Raw genomic sequence first — 23,711 nt, forward strand, 5'->3', positions numbered from 1 at the left:
TTTTTTTTTTGGTCTTTCCCACAGACCGACGTCTCCGTTCTCCTTTGTCAGGACAGGCCCCGCAGAGCCTTGGCCCCATACCGCGGAAGCGCGCCGCACAAACGCTCGTCAACTTTAATTGAACCGAATCCGGCGGGGTTTGTCGGACTCTTGAGGGCGTGTGGAGGGAAGAGAGGGAGGGACGGGGCTGACAACACCGCAGGACACGCACGGAAGCTCCGGGTCCCACACAAAAGAGACTTCGGGGGGGGAAAAAAGAAATGCCGGGGACAGAGGCGCGGAGCTGGGCAGGGTCAGCCAGGAGATGGCCGCGCGTTCCCGCCGCTCCCTCGGGCCGCGGCCGTTGGGGGGCGTGGCGATGAGTCTCGCGGGAGCGGCGGTTGGGCGGGCCGTTGTCCCCGGGGGCGGGGCGAGTTGCTAAGGAAATGACCGCCCGCAGCGGCTCACCGCGCCAGCGGGGCGGGGTCTGGAGCCGCGCGTTTCCGCTTCCGCTCTCTTCCCCGCTCCCGTCCCGTTACCGCCTCCTGGCCGGCCTCGCGCCTTTCGCCGGCACCTTGCGTCGGCTGCGCAGCCGGGCCCGCTCCCTGCCACGCGCGCCCCCGGGGCCCCCGGCTCCGGCGCCGGCAAGGGTCGCGTCCCGCTCGCCTGCCCCACAGGCCGCCGGCCGGCCAGCCAGCCGCCGCCATGGGTGCCTACCTCTCCCAGCCCAACACGGTGAAGTGCTCCGGGGACGGGGTTGGCGCCCCGCGCCTCCCGCTGCCCTACGGCTTCTCCGCCATGCAAGGCTGGCGCGTCTCCATGGAGGTGAGGCGACAGGGCCCCAGAGGCTGGCCGCTGCACGGCCGCAAGAGCCTGACAAGAGAAAGGGAGCGGGGGAGGGGACGGGGTGCTCCCCGGGCAAGGGTCCCTGGCGAGAGCCTGCGGCCGCGGTGCGGGAGGCGGCGGCGAGCGCGGGATCCGGGCGGAGAGGCAGCTGCTTGAGCTCGGGGACCGCGGCGCGATGGCCGGTGGCGCCGAGAGCCCTGCCATGTGGGGAGAGGCACCTTCCGCCCACTGTCCGCGGTCTCTCGGTGCCTTCGCGCCATCCTCGGGTGCCGGCCCAGCCCTCCAGGCTTGCAGGCGGCATGGGGTGTAGTTGTCAGAGCGGAGAGGCAAGATTGGCTGTCTGCTCGCTTCTTGGCGGAATAGATGTGAATGGCTGGTTCGCTTTTTATTCTTCAAATGTGTGATGTGGCAGGCCTCTTGGGGCTGGAAACTTGATGGGAAAAAAGGAGCCCGGGCGAGTAATGTGTTTCCCATGCTTAACCCTTCGTTGCTTTAGCCTTAGACACCTGGTGTTCATTTCAGAGGCTCTGCTTGACCTTCGAGAATTGTTTGTATTCCTTCCGAAACCTTTTACGACCTTTAGGGAAAGAATTGTCTGTCTCTAGGCTTGCTTTAAAAAAATGATGCTTGCAATTTTTTTCCTCACTCGATTTCTTTAAAACTTACTAAGTTGTCATTCTCCTGTGCTTATAATTTAGTCTACTTGATTTTCAGTCATTGCAGCAATTTTTTTTTCGTCACAATCTACGGGTAACTTTTTTTTAAAAAAAGACAAATCCCCTTTGGATGGAAGGGAAAACAACCATGTGGATTAACAGCGTTGAGCAAATGGATGTGAGACGACAATGAACAGGAAAAACTGGGTGGTAGGATGGAAATGGGAAAGGTGGACAATAAATGTCTTTGAGAAATTTTGCGAGCTCTAGGTAGAGGGACTAGGTAAATGCTCTAATTATGTCTGGAATTGAGGGTTTATCCACTTGGTAGGTGGGCTTCAGGTAGCAGCCAAATACTGTCTCCCTTGGGGATTTTTCTCAAATCCCTCGCTCCTCCCTGTGGTTAGCTCTGGAATGACAGTGTGAACTTAAATGATTTGTTCTCAGACTCAAAATTTATTCTCTCAGCAGCCTTTGATAATGGTTCTAGCATTATCTATAGCATCTAGATAAACAGTTTGAGCAAGGAGAGGGTCCTATTCATCCGTCTCATCTGGCTTAGTGCCCATATTTGACAGCTTGGAAATTGAGGCCTAAAAGGTTAGCACACTTGTATCTAGATACAAAGAATCGGTGTGTATTAAGTTGTTGGAGACAGGAGGTACTGTTCTTCTAGGCGTCAGACTGAAGCACAGCTTTCATACTTCTCAGTGGTACTATACAACGAACTGGCTGTAGTTAGAGACACCTGGATAGTTTCCTTTCCTTCAGAAGGAAAGCCTGAGGGATGCCTCAGTGGCTACTGTTCTTGCAGGAGACCAGAGTTTGATTCTCAGCACCCATGTCAAGCAGCTCACAACCACCTGTATCTTCCAGCTCCACAGACCCAGTGTCCTCTTCTGGCCTCTGCTGATAGATACCCCATTCTCTTATTCATTCATTCTCTCAAAATGGGGGGTGGCATTGTGTTAGTCTGGCTGGTGTTTGGGTTAGGCTATCATGTTTTCTTTTAGTGACTGTTTATCTCAGACTTTTCAAGTTTCTCATTCCTTGATTTCCATTGCTGTGGAATGAAATAGTTTTTCCACTTTATGGGGAACTCTTTCTAGATTTTTGTGAATTGAGTTGCTTGAGTGTTTTCAAATCCAGGAATTCTGTGTTTTTACTTACCTGCTAAGCATTTCCCCCCCCCCCTTTTTTTTTTTTTTTGGTTTCTCCATTAGTGATTAGAGAACTACTTCATTTCTAGTTTAGGGTGGTTTTGTGTGAAAATTTTGCTTGACTGTTCTTGGGATCCTAATCTTCATTTTCAGATGCAATCTACTTGAGCATTAAAGCCTTCCTGCAGTGCTATTCCTGAATTTCCTCTTGTTTGAGTTACTTATGCCTTATCTTCTTGGAGTACTAGTTCAGATTTTTTTTTTTTTTTTTCCTGAGACAGGGTTCTCTGTGTAGTTTTGGATCTCACTCTGTAGACCAGGCTGGCCTCGAACTCACAGAGATCCGCCTGGCTCTGCTTCCCGAGTGCTGGGACTAAAAACGTGTGCCATCACTGCCCAGCTAGTTCAGATTCTTTTCTGCTTCATAGATATTTTTCTTTCTAGGTTTGTTTCCTCCCTCCAGGTATTACATAGTGTCTTTGCTATTGTAAGAAAAGAACTAAGATACTATGGTTTCTAGTCTCTTAAATGAATCTTTTCAGAAAATAAGCTCTTGACCTAGGAGTATATATAGCTCAATGGTCCAGAAAGATGGGGAAGGGTTATGGTATATCTTTGTCCCTCTTTTCCTAAGGAACAGGCTTGATTCCACCTTTTAATGAAGCCCGTTTACATTGTTGGCTTGGTTCTAATGACTGAGTTCCAGGTAAGGTTAATTGTCTACCTTATAGGGGTTGCTAAAATTCTGACACATAGATTTTAGCCTTAGAATTGTTTTACTCCCTCTCTTGAAGCAAGGGTGGATGGTGGTCATCAGAAGCTGACATTTTATACTTACTGCCTCTTTCCAACCCTCTTGGTGGGGAACTAGAATTTTCTTTTTTGTGTGGGGGTGGGGAACACCTGCGTCAAAGTACCACAGCAATGTTCCTTTCTTCTTCATGTTTGGAGGGATCCTCGAGCTGGCTGAGCTGTGTGCTGTGGGGTTAAGAGTAGAAGAGGCTCTGAGAAACAGAAAACATTGTGAGGTTTTGGTTGCTGATGAGAAGTCCAGTCCAAAGGCAATGTACTGCTAAAAAGGAGCAGGAATTTTGAGGCTCCTCTGAAAGAAGCAGAACAGTTTTCTGTGGAGAGTTAGGATTTTACAAAATTCAGTAAATATTTTCCCCTTTTTAAAAAGCTGTGTCAATGTCTTAATTTGTTTTACATTTATTTTTTGTGTGGATGTATGCATGTGCCATAACACACATGTGAAGTTCAAAGGACATTTCATCTCTGCTTCTACCTGTAGGTCCTAGGGATTGAGCTCAGGTTGCCAGACTTGGTGGCAAGTGCCTTTACCTACTGTCACCTCTGCAACCTTTTTGGGGAGCTGAGGGGAGAAGACAGGGTCTTTCTATATAGCCCTTTCTGTTCTGGAATTTGCTGGTATCCTCCTGTCTCTGTCTCCTGAATGCTAGGATTACAGGTATGCATTGCCATGTCCTATTTGGTATTGATATGTTTTGAGTCTAATTTTGAGTAGTAGTCATAAAAGATTATCAAAGATCTGAAGAGATTGATAGCTTAGCAGATAAGAGCACTTGATGCTTGTCCAGAGGACCCTGGTTTTGTTCCAAGTACCCATGTGGCGGCCTACAGCTACCTGTAACTCCAGATCCAGAAGATCTAACACCTTCTCCAGGCATCCTGGGGCACCAGGTACACATGTGATGTACAGATAAACATTCAGGCAAAATGCCCATGCACATAAAGTTTTATATATATATATATATATATATATATATATATATATATATATATATAAATAAAGTGATCGGATGTTTTTCTCCCACCTGCCAATTCTCAAGTAACCACTCAGAGGCTTACTATTACTTATAAATGTCCTGCTTGCTTGGTGGCTGACTGGCATCTGACTCTGCCCTTCCTCCTCCCAGAGTCCTTTGTGTCTGCATGTCCCTCCTAAACTTCTTGTCTGGCTGCTGGCCTGTCAGCTTTTTATTAACCAATGAGCTCCAAGTTCTCTTAGGTTTTATGTGGATGTAGTTGTGCCATGTTGGAACACCATATGTAGGCGAAGTTTTCCCATCCTGGGAACCGCTTCCAAGCTACCACACAGAGGCTTATATTAATTGTAAATGTTCAGTTGATAGCTCAGGCTCGTTTCTAGCTAACTCTTACACTTAAATTAACCCATATTTCTATTTATGCTTTGCCACATGGCTTATGCCTTGTTACCTCATGTTTTACATGTCCTGCTTGCTCAGCTCTGGCTGGCATCTTTTAGTTCTGCCCTTCCTTCCTCCTCCCAGAGTCCTCTGTGTCTGCATGTTCCACCTATACTTCCTGTCTGGCTACTGGCCTGTCAGGTTTTTTTGTTTTTTTTTTTTTAAAGATTGATTTATTTTATTATGTATACAGTGTTCTATCTGCATGTATGCCTGCAGGCCAGAAGAGGACGCCAGATCTCATTACAGATGGTTGTGAGCCATGATATGGTTGCTGAGAATTGAACCCAGGACCTCTAGAAAAGTAGTCAGTGCTCTTAACCTCTGAGCTGTCTCTCCAGCCTGGCCTGTCAGCTTTTTTTTAACCAATGAGAGTAATACATATTCACAATGTACAGAAGGATTATTCCACAGCAATATATCTTAAACATTTTTTTTTAGAGAACATCTAGAATTGAATGTAATGCTGAATAGAAAAATCTTAAGAGGCTTGCATGACTGTTTGTTTTAGGATGGCCTCATGTAGGCTCAAACTTTCTGTGTAGCTGAAGATGACCTTGAACCCCTCACAGGTGCTGAGATGATAGTCAAGTGCAACTGTGTAAAGCTTCAGTCTTCTTAATGGGGAAGATATTATAAGATGGGATATCGGATATCACAAGCATGCCATGGGGTTCTGTTTCAGAGAGGGAATCTCCAATTAAGAAGCATTTATTACCTGATCTTCACACGTATTTTAGAGCACGTTCCATTTACTGAACCAGATCAAAATTTCTTTGTCTAAGGCAGTGGTTCTCAACCCTCCTAATGCTACCACAACCATAAAATTGTTTTCATTGCTACTTCATAACTGTAAATTTTGCTAATGTTATGAATTGTAATATTTTTGGAGATAGAAGTTTCTCAAAGGAGTAACGACTCTCAGGTTGTCTAGGACCTAGTCAGACTTTTTTTTTTTTTTTTTTTTTTTGCTTTTTGAGACAGTTTCTTTTTTTTTTTTTTTTTTTTTAATTTATTTATTTATTATGTATACAATGTTCTGCCTGCATGTATATCTGCAGGCCAGAAGAGGGCACCAGATCTCATTACAGATGGTTGTGAGCCACCATGTGGTTGCTGGGAATTGAACTCAGGACCTCTGGAAGAGCAGTCAGTGCTCTTAACCTCTGAGCCATCTCTCCAGCCCCCTTGAGACAGTTTCTTTGTGTAGCCCTGACTGTACTGTAATTTACTCTGTATACCAGGCTGACCATGAACTCAGATCCACTTACCTCTAACTCCCAAATGCTGGGATTGAAGTTGTGCACCACCACTGCCTGAGTTCACCTTATCTTACATTAATTTATATTGTTTCTGTTGGTTTGCCTCTTCTGAACATTTTATGTGAATTGAGTTGACCTTTTTTCTTTGAGTTAATCAGTTTTTATTTTATGTGTATAAGTTTTTTGCTCAAATGCATGTTTGTATACTGTGTATATGCCTGGTGCCCATGGACATCAGAAGAGGGTATCAGATCTTCTGGAACTGGAGTTCCAGATGGTTGTGAGCTACCATGTGAGTGCTGGGTATCATACTGGGGTCCTCTGTAAGAGCAGCAAATGCTTTTAGTCACTGAGCCATCTTTCCAGCCCTGTGAGTTTATCAGTTTTATTTGAAAACGGGACAACTAAGCCCTGTCATCCTAGAATACTGGTGGTGTTGGTCTCTGGCTCAGGGGAATCTGCAAAAGAAGAAAATGCCATTTACCAAGGGAAACAGAGGACTGTGAGTTGGTGGCCAATATGTTACCTTTAGCATCAGGCTGCTTTTACTAAGTGTAACTTTCATGTTTTTTATTACATCTCTTTAATCATGTACATATGTGTCTGCATGCCTGTGCCACAATGCCCGTCTGGACATCAGAGGACATTTGCAGGAAGTGACTCTGTCTTTCCATGATGTTGATCCCAGGGATCAAATTCGGATCGTCAGGCTTGGCCCTAAATGTAATTTTTAAAAAAGATTTCTAAAATTTTTATTTTTATGTGTATGAGTGTTTTGCATATGTATTTGTATGTGCACCATGTGTCTTATCTGGTTCCCATAGAAGTCAGAAGAGGGTGTTGGATATTCTGGAACTGGAGTTACAGTTATGAGCCACCATGTTGGTGCTGGAACCCAAATCTAAGTCTTCTGAACGAACAACAAATGCTCCTAACCAACACCCCCACCCCCGTGTGTGTGTGTGTGTGTGTGTGTGTGTGTGTGTGTGTGTGTGTATGTATTTAAACGATTTATTTCTTATGTACACAGTGTTCTGTCAGCATGTATACCTACAGGCCAGAAGAGGGCACCAGATCTCATTACAGATGGTTGTGAGCCACCATGTGGTTGCTGGGAATTGAACTCAGGACCTCTGGAAGAACAGCCAGTGTTCTTAGCCACTGATCCAGCTCTCCAGCCCCCTAGTCCTTTATTTTTAATAGCTCAATGATATTTCCCTGTAATTTTGTTTCTTTATTGCTGATAGATGTTTAGATTTGCACATTTGCCTATTGTGAATAATGATGCATGTACAACTTTTTGTGTGGAAATATATCTTGGTATATCTAAAAATGGAATTGCTGTGAGTGATATTAGGAAATGTATATTTGCCCTTTGTATCTAGTCATATTAAAATCCTTGGACTCATCAAAGTAGTGTCTTGTATGCTAATGATCTGGGTGACAGCTGATAGCCCCTATGTATCTTTAGGAATGAGGGATTGTCACAAGAAAAACTGAGGTATAGCAGATAGTTGGGGCTTTCAGCACACATCCTTAACTAGAGGGGCTGATAGGTTAATGACCAGTGGCCAATGATTTGATTAATCAGTGCCTGTGTAACACCAAAGGAGTCCAGGGAATTTAAAGTAGCTGAATGTGTGGAGATCACTAGAGGGCATGAAAGCTGAGCCCCTCACTCAGTCTGTTGAGATGGTTCAGCAATGCCCAGTCCTGCACTCACTAAATGTTTCCCAGGATTCTGTGATTTGCACTAGCAAACTAATTGAACCTAGGGAAGGAGTTTTGGAATGTCTCCTGCTTTAGGATTATTTATTTGGTATGTGAGGAAAAACCTTGAGGTCACAGAAGTGTATTGTGAGAATACTACCACTGAGCTCTGTCCCCATCCCTTATAGATAAGCTCTTACTAGGGTAAGGAGGTTTCTTCCTTTCTAATTTGTTTGAGGTTTTTTGTCATGAATGGGCTTTTAAGTTTTGTCAAATAATGTCTTTGTTTGTTTATGTCAGTATGTATGCTGTGTGTGAGCGTGCAGGTGCTCACAAATTCCAGGAGGGGGTGTAAAATTGCTTGGAGGGGGTCTGGAGGGTTCAGTTAAGAACACTGGCTGTTCTTCCAGAGACCCAGGTTCAATTCCCAGCACCCACATAGCAGTTTACAACTGACTGTAGCTCCAGTTCCAGGGGATCTGACACCTTCACACCAGTGCACATAAAATAAAACATTAAATAAATTATTAAAAAAGAAAGAATCACATAGAGGTAAAGTTTCAGGTATTTGTGAACTGCCTAATGTGGGTTCTAGGATTTGAACTCTGGTCCCAATAGGGCAGTAAGTGCTCTTAATGGCTGAGTCATCTCTCCATCCCTATCAACTGCTCAACTGCTTTTTGGGGGGAAGGAGGTGAGACAGGGTTTCTTTGTGTAGCCCTGGCTATCTTGGAACTCACTCTGTAGATCAGGCTAGATTTGAACTCAGAGGTCCTGACTGCTTCTGCCTCCCAAGTGCTGGAATTAAAAGTGTGTGCCGCCATGCCGGGCGGTGGTGGCGCACGCCTTTAATCCCAGCACTCGGGAGGCAGAGCCAGGCGGATCTCTGTGAGTTCGAGGCCAGCTTGGGCTACCAAGTGAGTCCCAGGAAAGGCGCAAAGCTACACAGAGAAACCCTGTCTCGAAAAACCAAAAAAAAAAAAAAAAAAAAAAAAAAAAAAAAAAAAAAAAAGTGTGTGCCGCCACCACCACCACTATCCCCGGCCTATACCAATATTTCTGTTTGGTAGAATTCACCAATGAAGCCATCTTAGGTTGGACTTTTGGTGTAAGAAGTTGTGTTGTTTGTTTGTTTTCAGATCCTTTTGAGACTGTACTCACTGGTTAGCCCAAGTTGGCCTCTACCTCACAGCAGTCCTCATCCCTTCCATATACTGGGATTAAAATAGGTGTATGCCATCACTTCTAGCTAAGTGTTTTCATGTTGTTGTTGTTTTGTTTGTTTTTAGTTTTTAGTTTTTTGAGACAAGGTTTCTCTGTGTAGCCCTGGCAGTCCTGGAACTCACTCCGTAGACCAGACTGGCCTCGAACTCAGTGATCCACCTGCCTCTGCCTCCCAAGTGCTGGGATTAAAGGCACAAGACACCACCACCAGGCTCTGACTAAGTGTTTTAATTGTGTAAAATACACAAGGACATTTACATGTTAACCACTCATGTGTACAATTTAAAGCTAAATGTGATACTGTATGTCTGTAATTCCAGCACTTGAGAAGTCGGGGTAGGAATTCAAGGATTGTCTATGCTACACAAAACCCTATTTCAACAAGAAAAGGAGAATGCATTTTGCAGTATTCAATATATTCACATTGTGTAACTAATTTGCAGAACTCTTTATTTTGGAAAACTGGAACTCTGACTCAGAAGATAATTCCTCAGTCCCTAGAAACCACTATTTTATACTCTGTATGTGTATGACTTTTTTTTTTTTTAAACGGTAGGGAAATTGAGGCATTGTCTCATTATGTAGCCCTGGGTGGCCTCAAATTATCTACTTGTATCAGATTCTTGTACTTGCCATAGTCTTTGTGCCTCTGCCTCCCAAGTGTTAGGATTACAGGTATGTACCACCATGCCTGGTTTAATTTTTATTTTTATCAAATACATGCAGTGTGTGTGTGTGTGTGTGTGTGTGTGTGTGTGTGTGTGTGTGTAATATCTCTCTATTCAATGTGGTTGTGCGCATGGGTGCATGTGTTTGAGTAGCAGCCAGAAATTGGCATCAGATGGTTTCCTGTGTCTCCTTGAATCGCCTTGCCATCTTATTTTTTGAGACGTTGCTCACTGAACCCTGAGATCATCCATTTGACTAGACTGTCGGGCAGGCCCATGAGCTCCAGGGATCTACCTATCTGCCTCCCATCCCCATACACCCAGGGCTGGGGTCACAGACGAGTGTTGCTGCCCAGCTGCTTTATTTTCTGAGACAGGTTCTCACTATGTAGCCCTGTGCTGTCTGGCTTTTATGTGGGTGATGGGAATCAGAACTCAGTTGCATGGTAGCATTTTACCAACTGAGCCATCTTTCCAGGCTGAACACACCTAATTTTTAAAGTTATATGTTATTATGTTATCTTTTAGGGCTGTTTGTTTATTATTAGATTTATTTCGTATTTCTTAATGTGTGTATATGGAGAGCCATGCACATTCCACAGTGTACATGTGAAGGTCCGAGGATAACTTGTGGATGTTAGTTCTCTCCTTCCTCTATATGGGACCCATGAACCGAATATCAGGTCATCCGGCTTGGTGGCAAGCACCTTTTTACCTGCTGAGCCCTCTCAGTGACCTTTTTATTTGAGACAGGATCTGGTATAGTATAGACTGGTCTCAAATTCTTGATCCTCCAGCTTTTACCTCCCATGTGCTGGAATTATAGGCATATACCACCATAACTGGCTCTTAAAATTAGAAGATAATTCCCTTCCTAACTGCCATTGAATCTTTTATCTTGACTTACAAGGATTTAGATAAATGTGTGTGTGTGTGTGTGTGTGTGTGTGTGTGTGTGTGTGTATCTCAGTGGTTATTTAGAGACAGGATAGCTATCAGGAGATTGGAACCAGTGAAGAGAATTAACTAACCCTTTATTAAATGGATGCATACATTGCTTAGAAGGTCAAAAGGGCTGTGGAATATATGACTTAGGAAGACCAAGGCCTAATAGCCTTACTCTCTGGTGACTCACGTTGTGTGTATTCTGAATCATCTCTTCTAGACATCACAATAATACATTTCTGGGTTTCATGTTGCGAGTGAGAGAGAAGATCCGTCCCATCCTACCCTCCCGCCCCCTGCAGGGTTTCTTTGTGTAGCCCTGGCTATTCTGGAACTCATTCTGTAGACTAGGCTGGCCTCCAACTCAGAGATCCAGCTGCTTCTGCCTCCTGAGTAACGGGTGGATGCACCACCAATGCCCATTGAAGCTGTATCCTTTGTAAAGAAAAATTTTAGTTCACAGTTTGGAGGTTCAAACACGGTGCTAGAATCTGTTCCACCCTGGTGAGAACTGTGTGGCAGATGTTAGGAGAACCTGTCGAAGAGATCCTTTGTTGTTAAGACTTAGGAAGCAAGAGACCTGGGATGATTCAGGCTCTCTTCATGGTAAGCAGTCTTGTGGGAGTAATACACTCTACCAGACTTAAATCATTCCTGCAAGCCAACATTACTCTTCCATAAGGCTGGAGCCTCTACCTGATTCTAGGTACCATTACTACCTCAACACTACCACACTGGGGGCCTGGCCTCTATAGAGCATATACATCTCTAGACAGCAAACCATATCTAAACCATAGCACCATCCTATAAGCAGACTTGAAGGATCTGCATTAGACCCCAGAGCAGTAAAGAAATTTAAAACAGGCTTTGCTTTTGCATACTGGTTTAAAATCTGGCTTTGGACATAGGACTCCTTTCTCTCGTGGAACATTGGATGACAGTGTGAGGTAGTGTCTATTCAGTGCCCGATTATTGGTAAAGGCAAGAAATACTGCAAGTTTCTAGCATTGGTATAGTTGGGAAAGGCGTCTTAGAGTCATTGAGATGTGGAGTCTAACAGACAGAGGAATGAGTAAGGGAGGTAGTGTTAGGAAGAAGGCTAGGAGAAAAGACTGAGTACATATGTGCTTTGCTGGGTAGTGGAAGAGTATCTGTGTTAAAAGTGGAGTCGTTGGAGAATGGCATTAGAATTAGGAGATTCAGTTATACACATGGGTAGGGGTGACTGCCTTAAATTAAGCAAGGCAGAAACAATGTGATGAAAGCTACCAAGAATAACTCAGCAGTCCTCTAATAGATGACTAACAGCTAGGAATTTAAGGATGGACCACTATTGGGTGTTGGCTGGGGAAGTAAAAATTCCACAGAAAGAAATAAAACCAAAGAAATAATCTTAGTGATTAAGGGCACTTGTTGCTCTGGCAAAAGACTTGAGTTCGATTCCCAATACCCACATGATTTGCAACCGTCTGTGACTCTCGTTCAGGGGATTAATTCTGACCTCTGAACATCAAGCATACACATGGTGCACATATAAACATGAACACAAAATGCTCACACAAAAAGTAAACTGAGTAAACCTAATAAATACAATATTAAAAAAGATGGAAGACAATTCAATCTTCCTCCCTCCCTCCCTCCCTCCCTTCCTCCCTCGATACAGAGTTTCTCTCTATAACAGCTCTGGCTGTCCTGGAACTTGCTTTGTAGGTCAAGCTGGTCTTAAACTCATAGAGATCTGCCTGCCTCTGCCTCCTGAGTACTAGAGTAAAGGCGTGCGCCACCACCCAGCTTATTATTTTTTAATGGAGACGTCTGTGTTCCTATTGTAAGAGTATTGAAGTGGAACGGACAGCCTCTAAGAACAATCAGTTGAAGGTACAGAAGTATAGCTCTTCACTAAATTCAAGAAACCCTGAAACAGTGACATGGTTTGTACAAGTTAATTCTTCAAAGTACCTGAGAATGAAGCCTGCAAAAAAAAAGTTGTTTGGATTGCTCTCATATTTTTGCTGTAAATAAGATGTTGATAGAGAAGGATTTGAGATTATGACTTAAAGAAGATGTTAGTCTAGGAAGAGAAGAACCAGAGGTAAAGGAAAGTTTAGATAAAGGTAGGGAGAAACAGCAGAGAAAGAGAATAGCACTGAACTTGAACAGTGTGGGAAAGACTTGACTAGCTGTGTACACAGAGTACACACACAAAAACGTTGAATGAAAGTAGTGGCCGCAGTCAGCATGATCTCATACATTTTGTGACCAACAGTACTTAGTGTTTCTGATTTAGGACTGACTAAAGAAAGCAGTTGGCAGTTATACAAGGTTGGATGAGTTTTTCTAGATTGTAAGAGATGATGTTGAAATACTTGGCTGTGGCTCAGAAAAGAACAAAAACTCCAAAGGTAAAGGTTCTGAGTAAAGATGTAAGTGAAATTAAAGCTCTTAGAGAAGGTGGAACGATTCCAGATAATATCGTAGGTCTATAATCTCACCAAAAAGTGGAAGAGTAATGTGGGATCGTTCTAGGAACTGAGACCTGGATGTGAGATGAATCTATTGTGGGCATTTCTCTTTAAGAAGGATAGACGAGAAAAGTGTGAACCAAGTGCCAGATTTCAGAGCAGAATATCTATGTAGCAAATGGCAGTTTACAGTTTTGTGTCGTCCTGGTGACTGTCCTCTGATAAAATGGTTAAACTATTGTTATTCCATATTATAAAAGAGGGTAAAATTGACACAAGGTTGTGGCCAGAAGATCATTTAGTGCAGTCCACCCTTTCCTCTATATCAGCTAATCCTGCCAACTGCATATCAGAAATATTTGGAAAAGGCTAACTATAGTGACTCATCCTATTATCCAGCACTTTCAGGGATGAGACAGGAGAATCATGAGTTTGAGGATAGTTGTAGTGGAACTCTGTCTCAAAAACAGAACAAAGCTGGCCTTTAATCCCACCACTTGGGTAGCAGAGGCAAGTTGTTGAGTTTGAAGACAGCCAGGGCTATATGGAAAGACAGTGTCTTGAAAAACCAACCAACCAACTACGAAAACAAAACAAAAACCAGAGCAAAACAAAAAACCTGGGGGAAAACATGGCTATGTTGAACATGTATTAACCCTCACCCAATTGAACCCAATATACTTAATTCTTTTTTTTGGGGGGGGGGGGTTTCGAGACAGGGTTTCTCTGTGTAGCTTTGCGCCTTTCCTGGATCTCGCTCTGTAGACCAGGCTGGCCTCGAACTCACAAAGATCCACCTGCCTCTGCCTCCCGAGCGCTGGGATTAAAGGCGTGCGCCACCACCGCCCAGCCTTATACTTACTTCTTGGTGTTATTCTTTAAAGAATACAGCATAGAATTAGAGAAAAACCAAACAAGACAACAAAAAAGTGGGGGGGAAAAGAATGCATATTTTTATAGCATTTACATTGAATTAAATAATGTGAGTAATCTAGAAGTGATTTAAAGTATACAGATAGGACTGGGCATGGTGGTGGCCATATTCTGTAGAAAATTCTGTAGAAATTTAAGTAGATGTTGAAAAACAGAAAAAAAAAACCTCCCCCCCCACACACTTTCAAGTTTAATATATTATCTTCCAGGCGCTAAATACACCTTTAACATTTTTCTTTTTATTCATTTAATATATTGTGAACCCATTTCTTTAACACATATTCATCATTTTTGTGTACACAAACATACCTTTAATATTATTTTATTTACTTTGATCGAGAGAAGGTTTTACTGTGTAGCCCAAGCTAGTCTCAAAGTAATGATCCTCCTGCCTCAGTCTCCTTAGTGCTGCAGTTACAGTTGTAAGCCAAAATGCCTGACTTGGTACTTAGCAATTCTAATTGCTATTTATATTCTATTGGAGAAGTTCCATTTGCAATCATTAGTAGAAGTTTAGGTGGTTGATAGTTAGTTGTTTTTATTTTTTAGGCAGGGTATCACTGTGTAGACTAGGCAGGCCTTCCATGATCTGCCTGCCTCTACCTCCTGAGTGCTGGAATCAAAGGTGTATGCCACCAAACGCAGCTTAAAATTGCTTTTGTTACTCAATAATGCTATAATAAGTTGTTGTGTTTTCTCTTGTGAACTTCTTGCTATGTATCCCTGACTGGCCTCAAGTTCATGGCAAGCCTACCACTTTAGCCTCCCAAGTGCTAGGATTCTAGGCATATACCACCATGCTCAGCATTTAAATATCCTTATACTCATACTTTCTGTATCCTTGTCTAATTACTGTCGTAAAACAAACAATAGTAGGCTGGGCGGTGGTGGCGCATGCATTCGTGAGGCAGAGCCAGGCAGATCTCTGTGAGTTCGAGGCCAGCTTGGTGTACAGAGCGAGATCCAAGACAGGCACCAAAACTACACAGAAACCCTATCTTGAAAAACAAAACAAACAAGCAAACAAAAAGTTGTCAAATTCATAGATCACTTTAGAAAAATGTTTAAAGATTTGTATGTATGTGTGAGTATGTGCATGTGTGTGAATGTACCTATGGAGGCCAGAAATAGGCATTGGATCCCCTGGAGTTGGAGTCACAGGTAATTTTGGATCTTACTTAGCGTGTACTAGGAAGTGAACTCTGGTACTGTGTAAGAGCAGCAAGTGTGCTTTAACTCAGGATCTTTCCAGCCCTCAACTTACAAACTTTGATATATGGTAGCCAGTTGTTCTCCAGGAAACCTAATTTATAACCTGGTGGTTTGGGCTACAAGAATGTGTTTCTGCTTCACTCTTACTGCTACTGTATATTACTACTTTCTAGTTCTAAGTTTGTACAAAAAGAATGTCTCTGCATTAGTGTTTAGACTGACTCCAGTGTCATTAAACTGATTTTAATGTTATTTAAATGTGGACAGACATACCTGGGCATGGTGAGGCACGGCCTTATCCCAGCACTTGGGAGGCAGGGCAAGCAGATCTCTGAGTTAGACGCCAGCTTGGCCTCCAGAGGGAGTTCCAGGATAGCCAGGGCTACACAGAGAAACCCTGTCTCGAAAATAAACAAAACAAATGTGTGTAAACAAATTTTATGGTAACAAAACTACAAATAAAATTAGCAGGATTATAAAGGCAACATTAAAATGATACAATTGTTCTGGTCAAAATTGGACGCTCCTCAGGAATTAGTGGTGACTGCTGAGGTAGAAGCTCTTAGGGGTTAGCATGCATACACTTACCCTGTGTTTATCCCATGTCAGTTCAGTTCTTCTGCTTTTCTATAAGCCAAGCTAATTCTCCTTTGGGGTGTAGAGGATGTGGGACAGGGTCTCACTCTAGTCCAGACTGGTCTTGAACTTACTGCAGTCCTTTTCAGCCTCCCCAAGTGCTGGGTTCCAATACAAGCCATCTTAAGAGGCTATTCCCCCATTTCAATAGTGCTTCCTATGTATTATGTCTCTCACTGGAAAATTTTCATGAATCACTTGACCTAGTCTCCCTTTTGTTTGTTGATTTAGCCCAAGCATATAGAACACACTGACACATAATAGAGTCTCAAATATTTGATTAGTGAATGCATTCTTAGGAACATTGACGTTTGAGATGATGCCGAGCAATAGGCAGTCATAAGTACAAATGAGAATGTTCTTGTGTGGTGGTAAGAGGAGAGGAGAGTAGGTCTAAGAAGAAAAACACTGGCTTAGATGGAAGGAAGGCTAGCTAGTGTGGTCCACAGTGGAGTCGTGGGAGAGGGAGAATGGGACCTTTGGTCTGTGGTACTTAACTCGGGCCTGAAGATGAGACAAAAAAGGCACTGCAGTTGATGATGACCACAGGTATGCTGCCTGTTTTGGGGACACTTTGTATTGGTGACATTGGGGGGGGGTGTCCTTTTTTGATGTCTTTCTTCCCTGCCTTATGTTTCATTTTCTTAGCTAAGAACAATGCCATAGTCTTAGTTCAGCTCCAATAAGAGAATTACTACATTCATATTTTTTCAATATTGATATAAATTTTAAAATGCTGATGCCTTAAAGAGGATGGAGAATTATGATTGAAATTAACTCACCTGCCTGGCAGTGGTGGTGCACACCTTTAATCTCAGCACTCAGAAGGCAGAGGTAGGGGGATCTCTCAGTTCAAGGCCAGCCTCGTCTACAGAGTGAGTTCCAAGGCAGCCAGGGCTACTCAGAGAAACTCTGTCTTGAACACGCCCCCACCAAAAAAAAAAAAAGAAAAAGAAAAAGAAATTAACTCACCCAAGGTAAGTACTGTGCTAATTAGCATTTATCCCTTCTGTCTGAAGAGAGTAGCTGAAGGAAGTTTTGGTTGTTTTCAGGGTATTGTACAATAAGCTGCAACACACTTTTACCACAGACTGACTGACAGCCTTGCTTGAACTTTGCCCTGCCTGGAACATAAGTTTGAGGCAGTAGAAACTTGTTAGAAGAATTTGATCAAGCTTGTCCTTTTAATGAAGAAATGGTAGTGTGGCCAGGGCCTTTTCCAGCTCCACTTCAGATTCAATTCATGAATGGAGTGGTATTTCAATTCCACCTGGGGGTAGGAGATAGGAGCCTGGTGGAGCTGTAAATTCTAATTAGCAAGTACTATACACAGTGTTTTTTAATAACTTAATTTGTTGTAAAGATAATTCCTTTGTAAATCCTTTAAGCTGAGGACAACTTCTTGAGTTAAGCTTTGGGAAGAATTTGTTAAGATACTACAATGCTTCTTTTTTAAAAAGTATGTTAGCACAGTATTATCTGGTGCTGTTACAGTCTTGTGTAGAGTCCCCTGGTTTTCAGGTATGTAAGGTCCTATGGTCTTCTTGCTATTTATTCTCTTCAACATTTTCTTCCTTGAATTTCACTGGTTATTCAGAATGGCTCCACAGGTAACTGTATTTTTAAATCTCACGTATTGTTTAGTTTGGAGGGAGGGTGTTCCTGTGCCATGATAACATGTGTGGTCAGAGGACAACTCCTGGGAATGTGTTCTTTCCTTCCACCATGCATGTGGGTCCTGGTGATCAAACTGAAGTAGACAGGCTTGGCAGCAAGCACCTTTACGATCTGAGCCATCACGTGGGCCCAAAAGTAACTTTAAAGTGCCTGTATTCTGATTCTATAGCTTGGAAGGGTCAGGTCTGATTTACTGAACAGCTAATAACCAAATATTCTTCTCTGGTGGACCAGGATCTCCTAGAGAGGAGGATGCTATATTAGAGAGGTGGAGGTCTGTGTCTGCTCTTCTTACTCCTTTGTGACACCTTCTTTGCCTTCCTCTCCTGTATTCTTTTATCAACTACCTTCCTTTCTCATTTCTAGTCCATGTTTGGCCAGCCAGAGGATGGTGCTATGAAGATATGAAAGTACCTTGTGACCTAAAATACAGGAGAAGTAATGTTTGAACTTGAGACATGCTGATTATGTTCTTTCGTCTTCTAGGATGCTCACAACTGTATTCCTGAGCTGGACAACGAGACAGCCATGTTTTCTGTCTACGATGGACATGGAGGTAACTTTAGCAGATCATATTGGTAACAGTCTGAGACTCCAACTCCAGACTTTAACGGGCAAGTGAAGGGATCCTTTGTTCTTTTACTTTCCAGGGTTGAACTAAGTATAATAGGTAAGAAAAACTCAAGGGATATGTTTCCTCAGAGAAGTGATATTGAAATGTGTTTTCAGAGTCAGACTTTCCCGTTGTTCTACAGCTAGGTCTCAGGTTTGCTAAAGTGTTTATCACCTGTGTCTTTGCATGTGGGAAGCGGTTTTGTTAATAAAACCTTTCTTCTAGGGGAGGAAGTTGCCTTGTATTGTGCCAAATATCTTCCTGATATTATCAAAGATCAGAAGGCCTACAAGGAAGGCAAGCTACAGAAGGTCTGTCTTCCTGCACTGTTATTTCTCCACATTAATTCTTGGAGGGTTCTCCCTCATTTTCCAACCTTTGGCTTCTCTTTGCTCTCTACCTATTGTTTGTCTATGACATTTTTTCTTAAAGAGTCCTATGCCCAAAACAAGCTTCTTCCCATATTCTCAGGGTGCTAAACCATTTTATCTATTTGTTTGTCTTAGTGTGACTCCTGAATCTGCATCCCAACTGTGTGCCTACGATTGTGTATATTAGGCAGTTCATTTGTACCCAGGTGGTCATCTTATACTACTTTGCTTATATTCAGGCTTTAGAAGATGCCTTCTTGGCTATTGATGCCAAGTTGACCACAGAGGAAGTCATTAAGGAACTGGCACAGATTGCAGGGAGACCCACTGAAGATGAGGATGATAAAGAAAAAGTAGCAGATGAAGATGATGGTGAGTGTGGCATCCTATATTAGAAAGAAATGAGCAGTTTGTTGTTATCAGTTCCAAGAAATGATGTCTTCCTAAGGACGTGGGGAATTTTCACATTAAGAACCCTGTATAGTGTTCTACATTATATGTGATTATAACAAAGAGAATTAACTTTTGTCTAGTACAGAGCTCTAAGCATTTTTGCATATATTATGTTTTGATATTTTGATGTGGTTTTCCTGGTACACACACACATATATGTTATATATGTGGTGACTTTTTTTTTTTTCTCCAAGACTGGGGCAGTTATTAGCCTTGATAGTTGGATATTACAACTTAGCCCTTCCTTTAAGCTAGTATTCGGGCTTTGTGGGTCCTCAGTCAGAGTTAAGGTTTCAACTTAATACAAATGAGAGGTACACTGGGGAAGTATAACTGGTGTTCCTTGGACCAAGAAAGACCAGCATGCTATTGAGAACTCGAGGGACTGTTTGTCTGAGAGTTGATTAGTGAGTGGAGCCTTAGACTCGGGAGGTAATGGGGAAGTGCATCCTGAGGTGACAAGAAGTGTTGACTAGTCCTCATAGGGACTGTCCTGTGAGGAGTGGGATGGGGCTCTGATCTGGTCTCTTCCCTGCAGTGGACAATGAGGAGGCTGCACTGCTGCATGAGGAGGCTACCATGACTATTGAAGAGCTGCTGACACGATACGGGCAGAACTGTCAGAAGGGCCCTCCCCACACTAGATCTGGAACTGGGACAGGTGATGAACCAGGGCCTCAGGGCCTCAATGGGGAGGCTGGACCCGAGGACCCAGCTAGGGAAACTCCTTCCCAGGAAAATGGCCCCACAGCCAAAGGCCACACAGGCCTTTCCTCCAACTCGGAACATGGGACTGAGGCAGGCCAAACTGGGGAGCCTGGCACTGCTACTGGTGAGGCTGGACCTTCCTGCTCTTCAGCCTCTGACAAGCTGCCTCGAGTTGCTAAGTCCAAGTTCTTTGAGGACAGTGAGGATGAATCGGATGAGGCGGAGGAGGAAGAGGACGACAGTGAGGTAAGGCTTTGTGAGGCAGGCGGGTACTGAAGTTGCAGTGAGGGCCTGTTTGGGGCCGTCCTGGCTTCCAGCTCTCTTTGAAAGTTTCTATTGTATTTTGTGTGTGTGTGTTTCCATAGCTTGTTTGTTGAGGTCAGAGTGTCTATAACATGCATGAGTCAGTTCTCTACTTCTGTCATGTAAGGCCTGGGGGATAATGTTGATGTTGGTAACAGTTTCAGGTGATCAGGCTTGCCAGCAAGCGCCTAATTTACCCTCTGGGTCTTCTGACCCCTCCCCCAAGACTCACTGCATTCTAAGCTGCCTTTGAGTGCATTGTCTCGTACCTTTAACCCCTTACCGTTTCTTTGTTGATTTTACATCCAGAAGAATAAATTTTAAGATTTAAAAATAAAGCATTTATTTAATTTTGTGTTGTGTACATGTGTGTACCGAGTGCGAGCATATGCTTGTGGAGGTTAGAGAACAACTTGAGAAGGTTGGCCTTCTCCTTCCACCCTGGGAGTTCTGAGCAGTGAACCTAGGTCACCAGGCTTTACCCAGAGCCAGCTCTCTGGTACAGTAGAGTGGTTTAGTTCTGACCTTTCAGGATCTGTCTCTCTCTCTCTTTTTTTTTTTTTTTAACTTATTATGTATACAGCGTTCTGTTTGCATGTATCCCTGCAGGACAGAAGAGGGCGCCAGATCTCGTTACAGATGGTTGTGAGCCACCATATGGGTGCTGGGAATTGAACTCAGGGCCTCTGGAAGAACAGCCAGTGTTCTTAACCTCTGAGCCATCTCTCCAGCCCGGGATCTGTCTCTTAGAGAGAGAACAAGAAGGCAGTTTTTATTACTTTGGGTATTCGGGTGTCTCCTTTTTCCAATAATTTATTCTCTAGAAGGTGTTTGACTGGCTGCTTTGACCCTCCCCAGGGCTTCTTTTGCTGATGACATCTGTGCCCAGTTCAGAATGTCAGCTTGTCATGCTCATCCTAGCTTCTCCCCTGCCCCAGATTTCCATGACCTATTGGTTATATCTTTGACTGTTGTCCGGGTTTGTATCTTGAGTCTGTGCTGAAGAAGGTGGGCAAAGGGTGTCCCAGTGCCCCAGTCTCAACGGCTTGGACTCCTCTGGTAGGAATGCAGTGAAGAAGAGGATGGCTACAGCAGTGAGGAGGCAGAGAACGAGGAGGAGGAGGAGGAGGAGGAGGAGGAGGAGGACGACACCGAGGAGGCCGAAGAGGATGATGAAGAAGAAGAAGAAGAAGAGATGATGGTACCTGGAATGGAAGGCAAGGAAGAGGTATGTGGAGAAGGAAATGAGGGATTTTAGAAGGAACAAGAAACAAGTGTAAATCTCCTGATTTTAAGAAATATATCCCTTGATTTTTCAGTCTCTAGTTCATGATCAGGAGTATTAATTCTGCAGTGGGAACTGCCAGGGCAATCTGGCAAGGGAGCATGCCGCCGTCCCCGGACGGCCCCTCCCATCTGTTACGGTTCTCTAGCACAGACGGCGGGCGGGAGTGGTGCCCCGTGCCTGGACGCTCCCGCCAGGCTGGCCCCCTTTGCTCCTCTTCAGCCCGGCTCCGACAGCGGCACAACCGCGGTGGTGGCCCTGATCCGGGGGAAGCAGCTGATCGTGGCCAATGCGGGGGACTCGCGCTGTGTGGTGTCGGAAGCCGGCAAAGCTTTAGACATGTCCTATGACCACAAACCAGAGGACGAGGTAGAGCTGGCGCGCATCAAGAACGCCGGCGGCAAGGTCACCATGGACGGGCGAGTCAACGGAGGCCTCAACCTCTCCAGGGCCATTGGTGAGGACTAAGAAGCTGTAGGGAAGGAAGCCTTGCAGTCTTGTCCTCTGATTATCCCAGATTACCTAGGAGCAAAGGTTAATAGTCTAAGCCCTGTGGCTTTCAGAATAATGTTAAACATCTTTGTGAAATAGTGAAGTTATAGTTCTCACTGTGTCCTGGTTATTAAAAAAAAAAGGCAGATGAACCCTTTGTTCTGATAGCAGATCTGAAACTACAAAAGCTAGAGTTTAGTTCTTCATTCCACTAAGTCATGGGCCTGCCTCTGATAGAGATCTGGGAAGCATTCAAACTGCTGGCCACTCTTACCTTTCAGGAGACCACTTCTACAAGAGGAACAAAAACTTGCCACCCGAGGAACAGATGATTTCTGCCCTTCCTGACATCAAGGTGCTGACTCTCACTGACGACCATGAATTCATGGTCATTGCTTGCGATGGCATCTGGTGAGCACTGGTGAATACCCTGAAATGCCCTTCTGCAACCTTACTTCTGTAAGGCCTGCAGCTACGGTAGGAGTAGCTTCAAGGTTGGCTTCTCGGTGAATTAAAGCCCAAGGCAGAGAGCTGAGGAGCCTTTCTTCAGGAGTTGACATTGGCCTGCATCAATACTGCTGCCTACATGACTCTGCTCTGCCTTGGTGGGACTAAGGATTCTGACTATCATTTTTTGACCCCAGGAATGTGATGAGCAGCCAGGAAGTTGTAGACTTTATTCAATCAAAAATCAGCCAACGTGATGAAAATGGGGAGCTTCGGTTACTGTCGTCCATTGTGGAAGAGGTGAGTCTGAAGCTGGAGGAGGGTACCTAGTCTACACAGCCGCAACCTTCTTCTCTCCACTGGAGCTGAGGCCTGAGGCTGGGAGTAGTATTAGTCACCCCCAGACACACTGGAAGACCCCATTACAGAGTTGCGTCTTTCCTCATGTCCCTGATGTAGCCTTAGGCATCAAAAGTTCCCAAGCGTGGGTTTTGTGATGCCTGCTGCCCATTCCTTCCCTTCTGCAACCCTGTGATAGTTAGCAAGGCCAAGCCTTCTTGTGGAACTCTAGGTTCCCAGGAAGGCGGTCAAACCCCGTGGCTAAACTGCCTCAACCTTTTTGTAGCTGCTGGATCAGTGCCTGGCGCCAGACACTTCTGGGGACGGTACAGGGTGTGACAACATGACGTGCATCATCATTTGCTTCAAGCCCCGAAACACAGTAGCGCTGCAGCCCGAGAGCGGCAAGAGGAAACTCGAGGAGGGGGCGGCGCTCTCGGCCGAGGGGGCTGAGGAGAACGGCGGCGGCGGCGGCAGTGAGCAGAAGAAGGCCAAGCGGGACTAGCAGTCGTCCTGGCCCTGCCCACCTGGACTGTGCTCTGAGCCCTTGGACCCGAGACTGAATTTTGTCTTTTTTCTTTTAGCCTTAGCAGTGGGTGTGAGGTGTGCAGGGGGAGCTGGGTGGCTTTCCTCAGCCCATTCCAAAGAGGACTCTCCCCACGCGGCAGGCAGGCGGGCGGCCTGGGAGCCTCTGCCCCTCTCCGTCTGCTCTTCCTCGGGCTCGTCGACGGGCTCTGTGCCTGTGCTCTGTTGTGTTGGAGGGAAGGACTGGCAGTTCTGATTTTTACTCTGTGAACACTTTATTTAAGGACATTCTTTTTTATTGGCGGCTCTGTGACCCCAGCCGCTTGCACCTGCTCTCTGTTGTACACTTTCGAGCAACACTTTTTCAGACTAAAGGCCAAACAAAACCTAATCGTGCCCACGGTGTCCTTTCTTACTCTCCTACCTTGGCCCCACACGGCCCTACGGGAGCACGTCGGGAGCTGTCTGTCGGGGTGTCCTGCCAGTCAGTCCCGCGCCTTCGGGGGGAGCTAGCAGTGAACTGAGCGGGCCGCCGGTTGGAGGCCATCCTGGCGCCTCTCACTCGGCACGGCTTCCT

General features: G+C 44.6%; 1 protein-coding gene across 1 annotated transcript; it reads left to right on the top strand.

The window, feature by feature from the left end:
- Positions 1-584: 584 nt before the first annotated feature.
- Positions 585-23,283, top strand: Ppm1g (protein phosphatase, Mg2+/Mn2+ dependent 1G). Its single transcript, XM_059248306.1, has 10 exons — positions 585-804; positions 18,085-18,154; positions 18,437-18,522; positions 18,822-18,954; positions 19,574-19,989; positions 21,110-21,274; positions 21,554-21,788; positions 22,105-22,234; positions 22,468-22,570; positions 22,896-23,283. The coding sequence occupies exons 1-10, from the start codon at positions 685-687 to the stop codon at positions 23,112-23,114; spliced, it is 1,677 nt and encodes a 558-aa protein (XP_059104289.1). The 5' UTR covers positions 585-684; the 3' UTR covers positions 23,115-23,283.
- The last annotated feature ends 428 nt before the right edge of the window (positions 23,284-23,711 follow it).

The sequence above is a fragment of the Peromyscus eremicus genome, chromosome 22 (genome assembly GCF_949786415.1).
Source record: "Peromyscus eremicus chromosome 22, PerEre_H2_v1, whole genome shotgun sequence".
In the NCBI taxonomy this organism is placed as follows: domain Eukaryota; kingdom Metazoa; phylum Chordata; class Mammalia; order Rodentia; family Cricetidae; genus Peromyscus; species Peromyscus eremicus.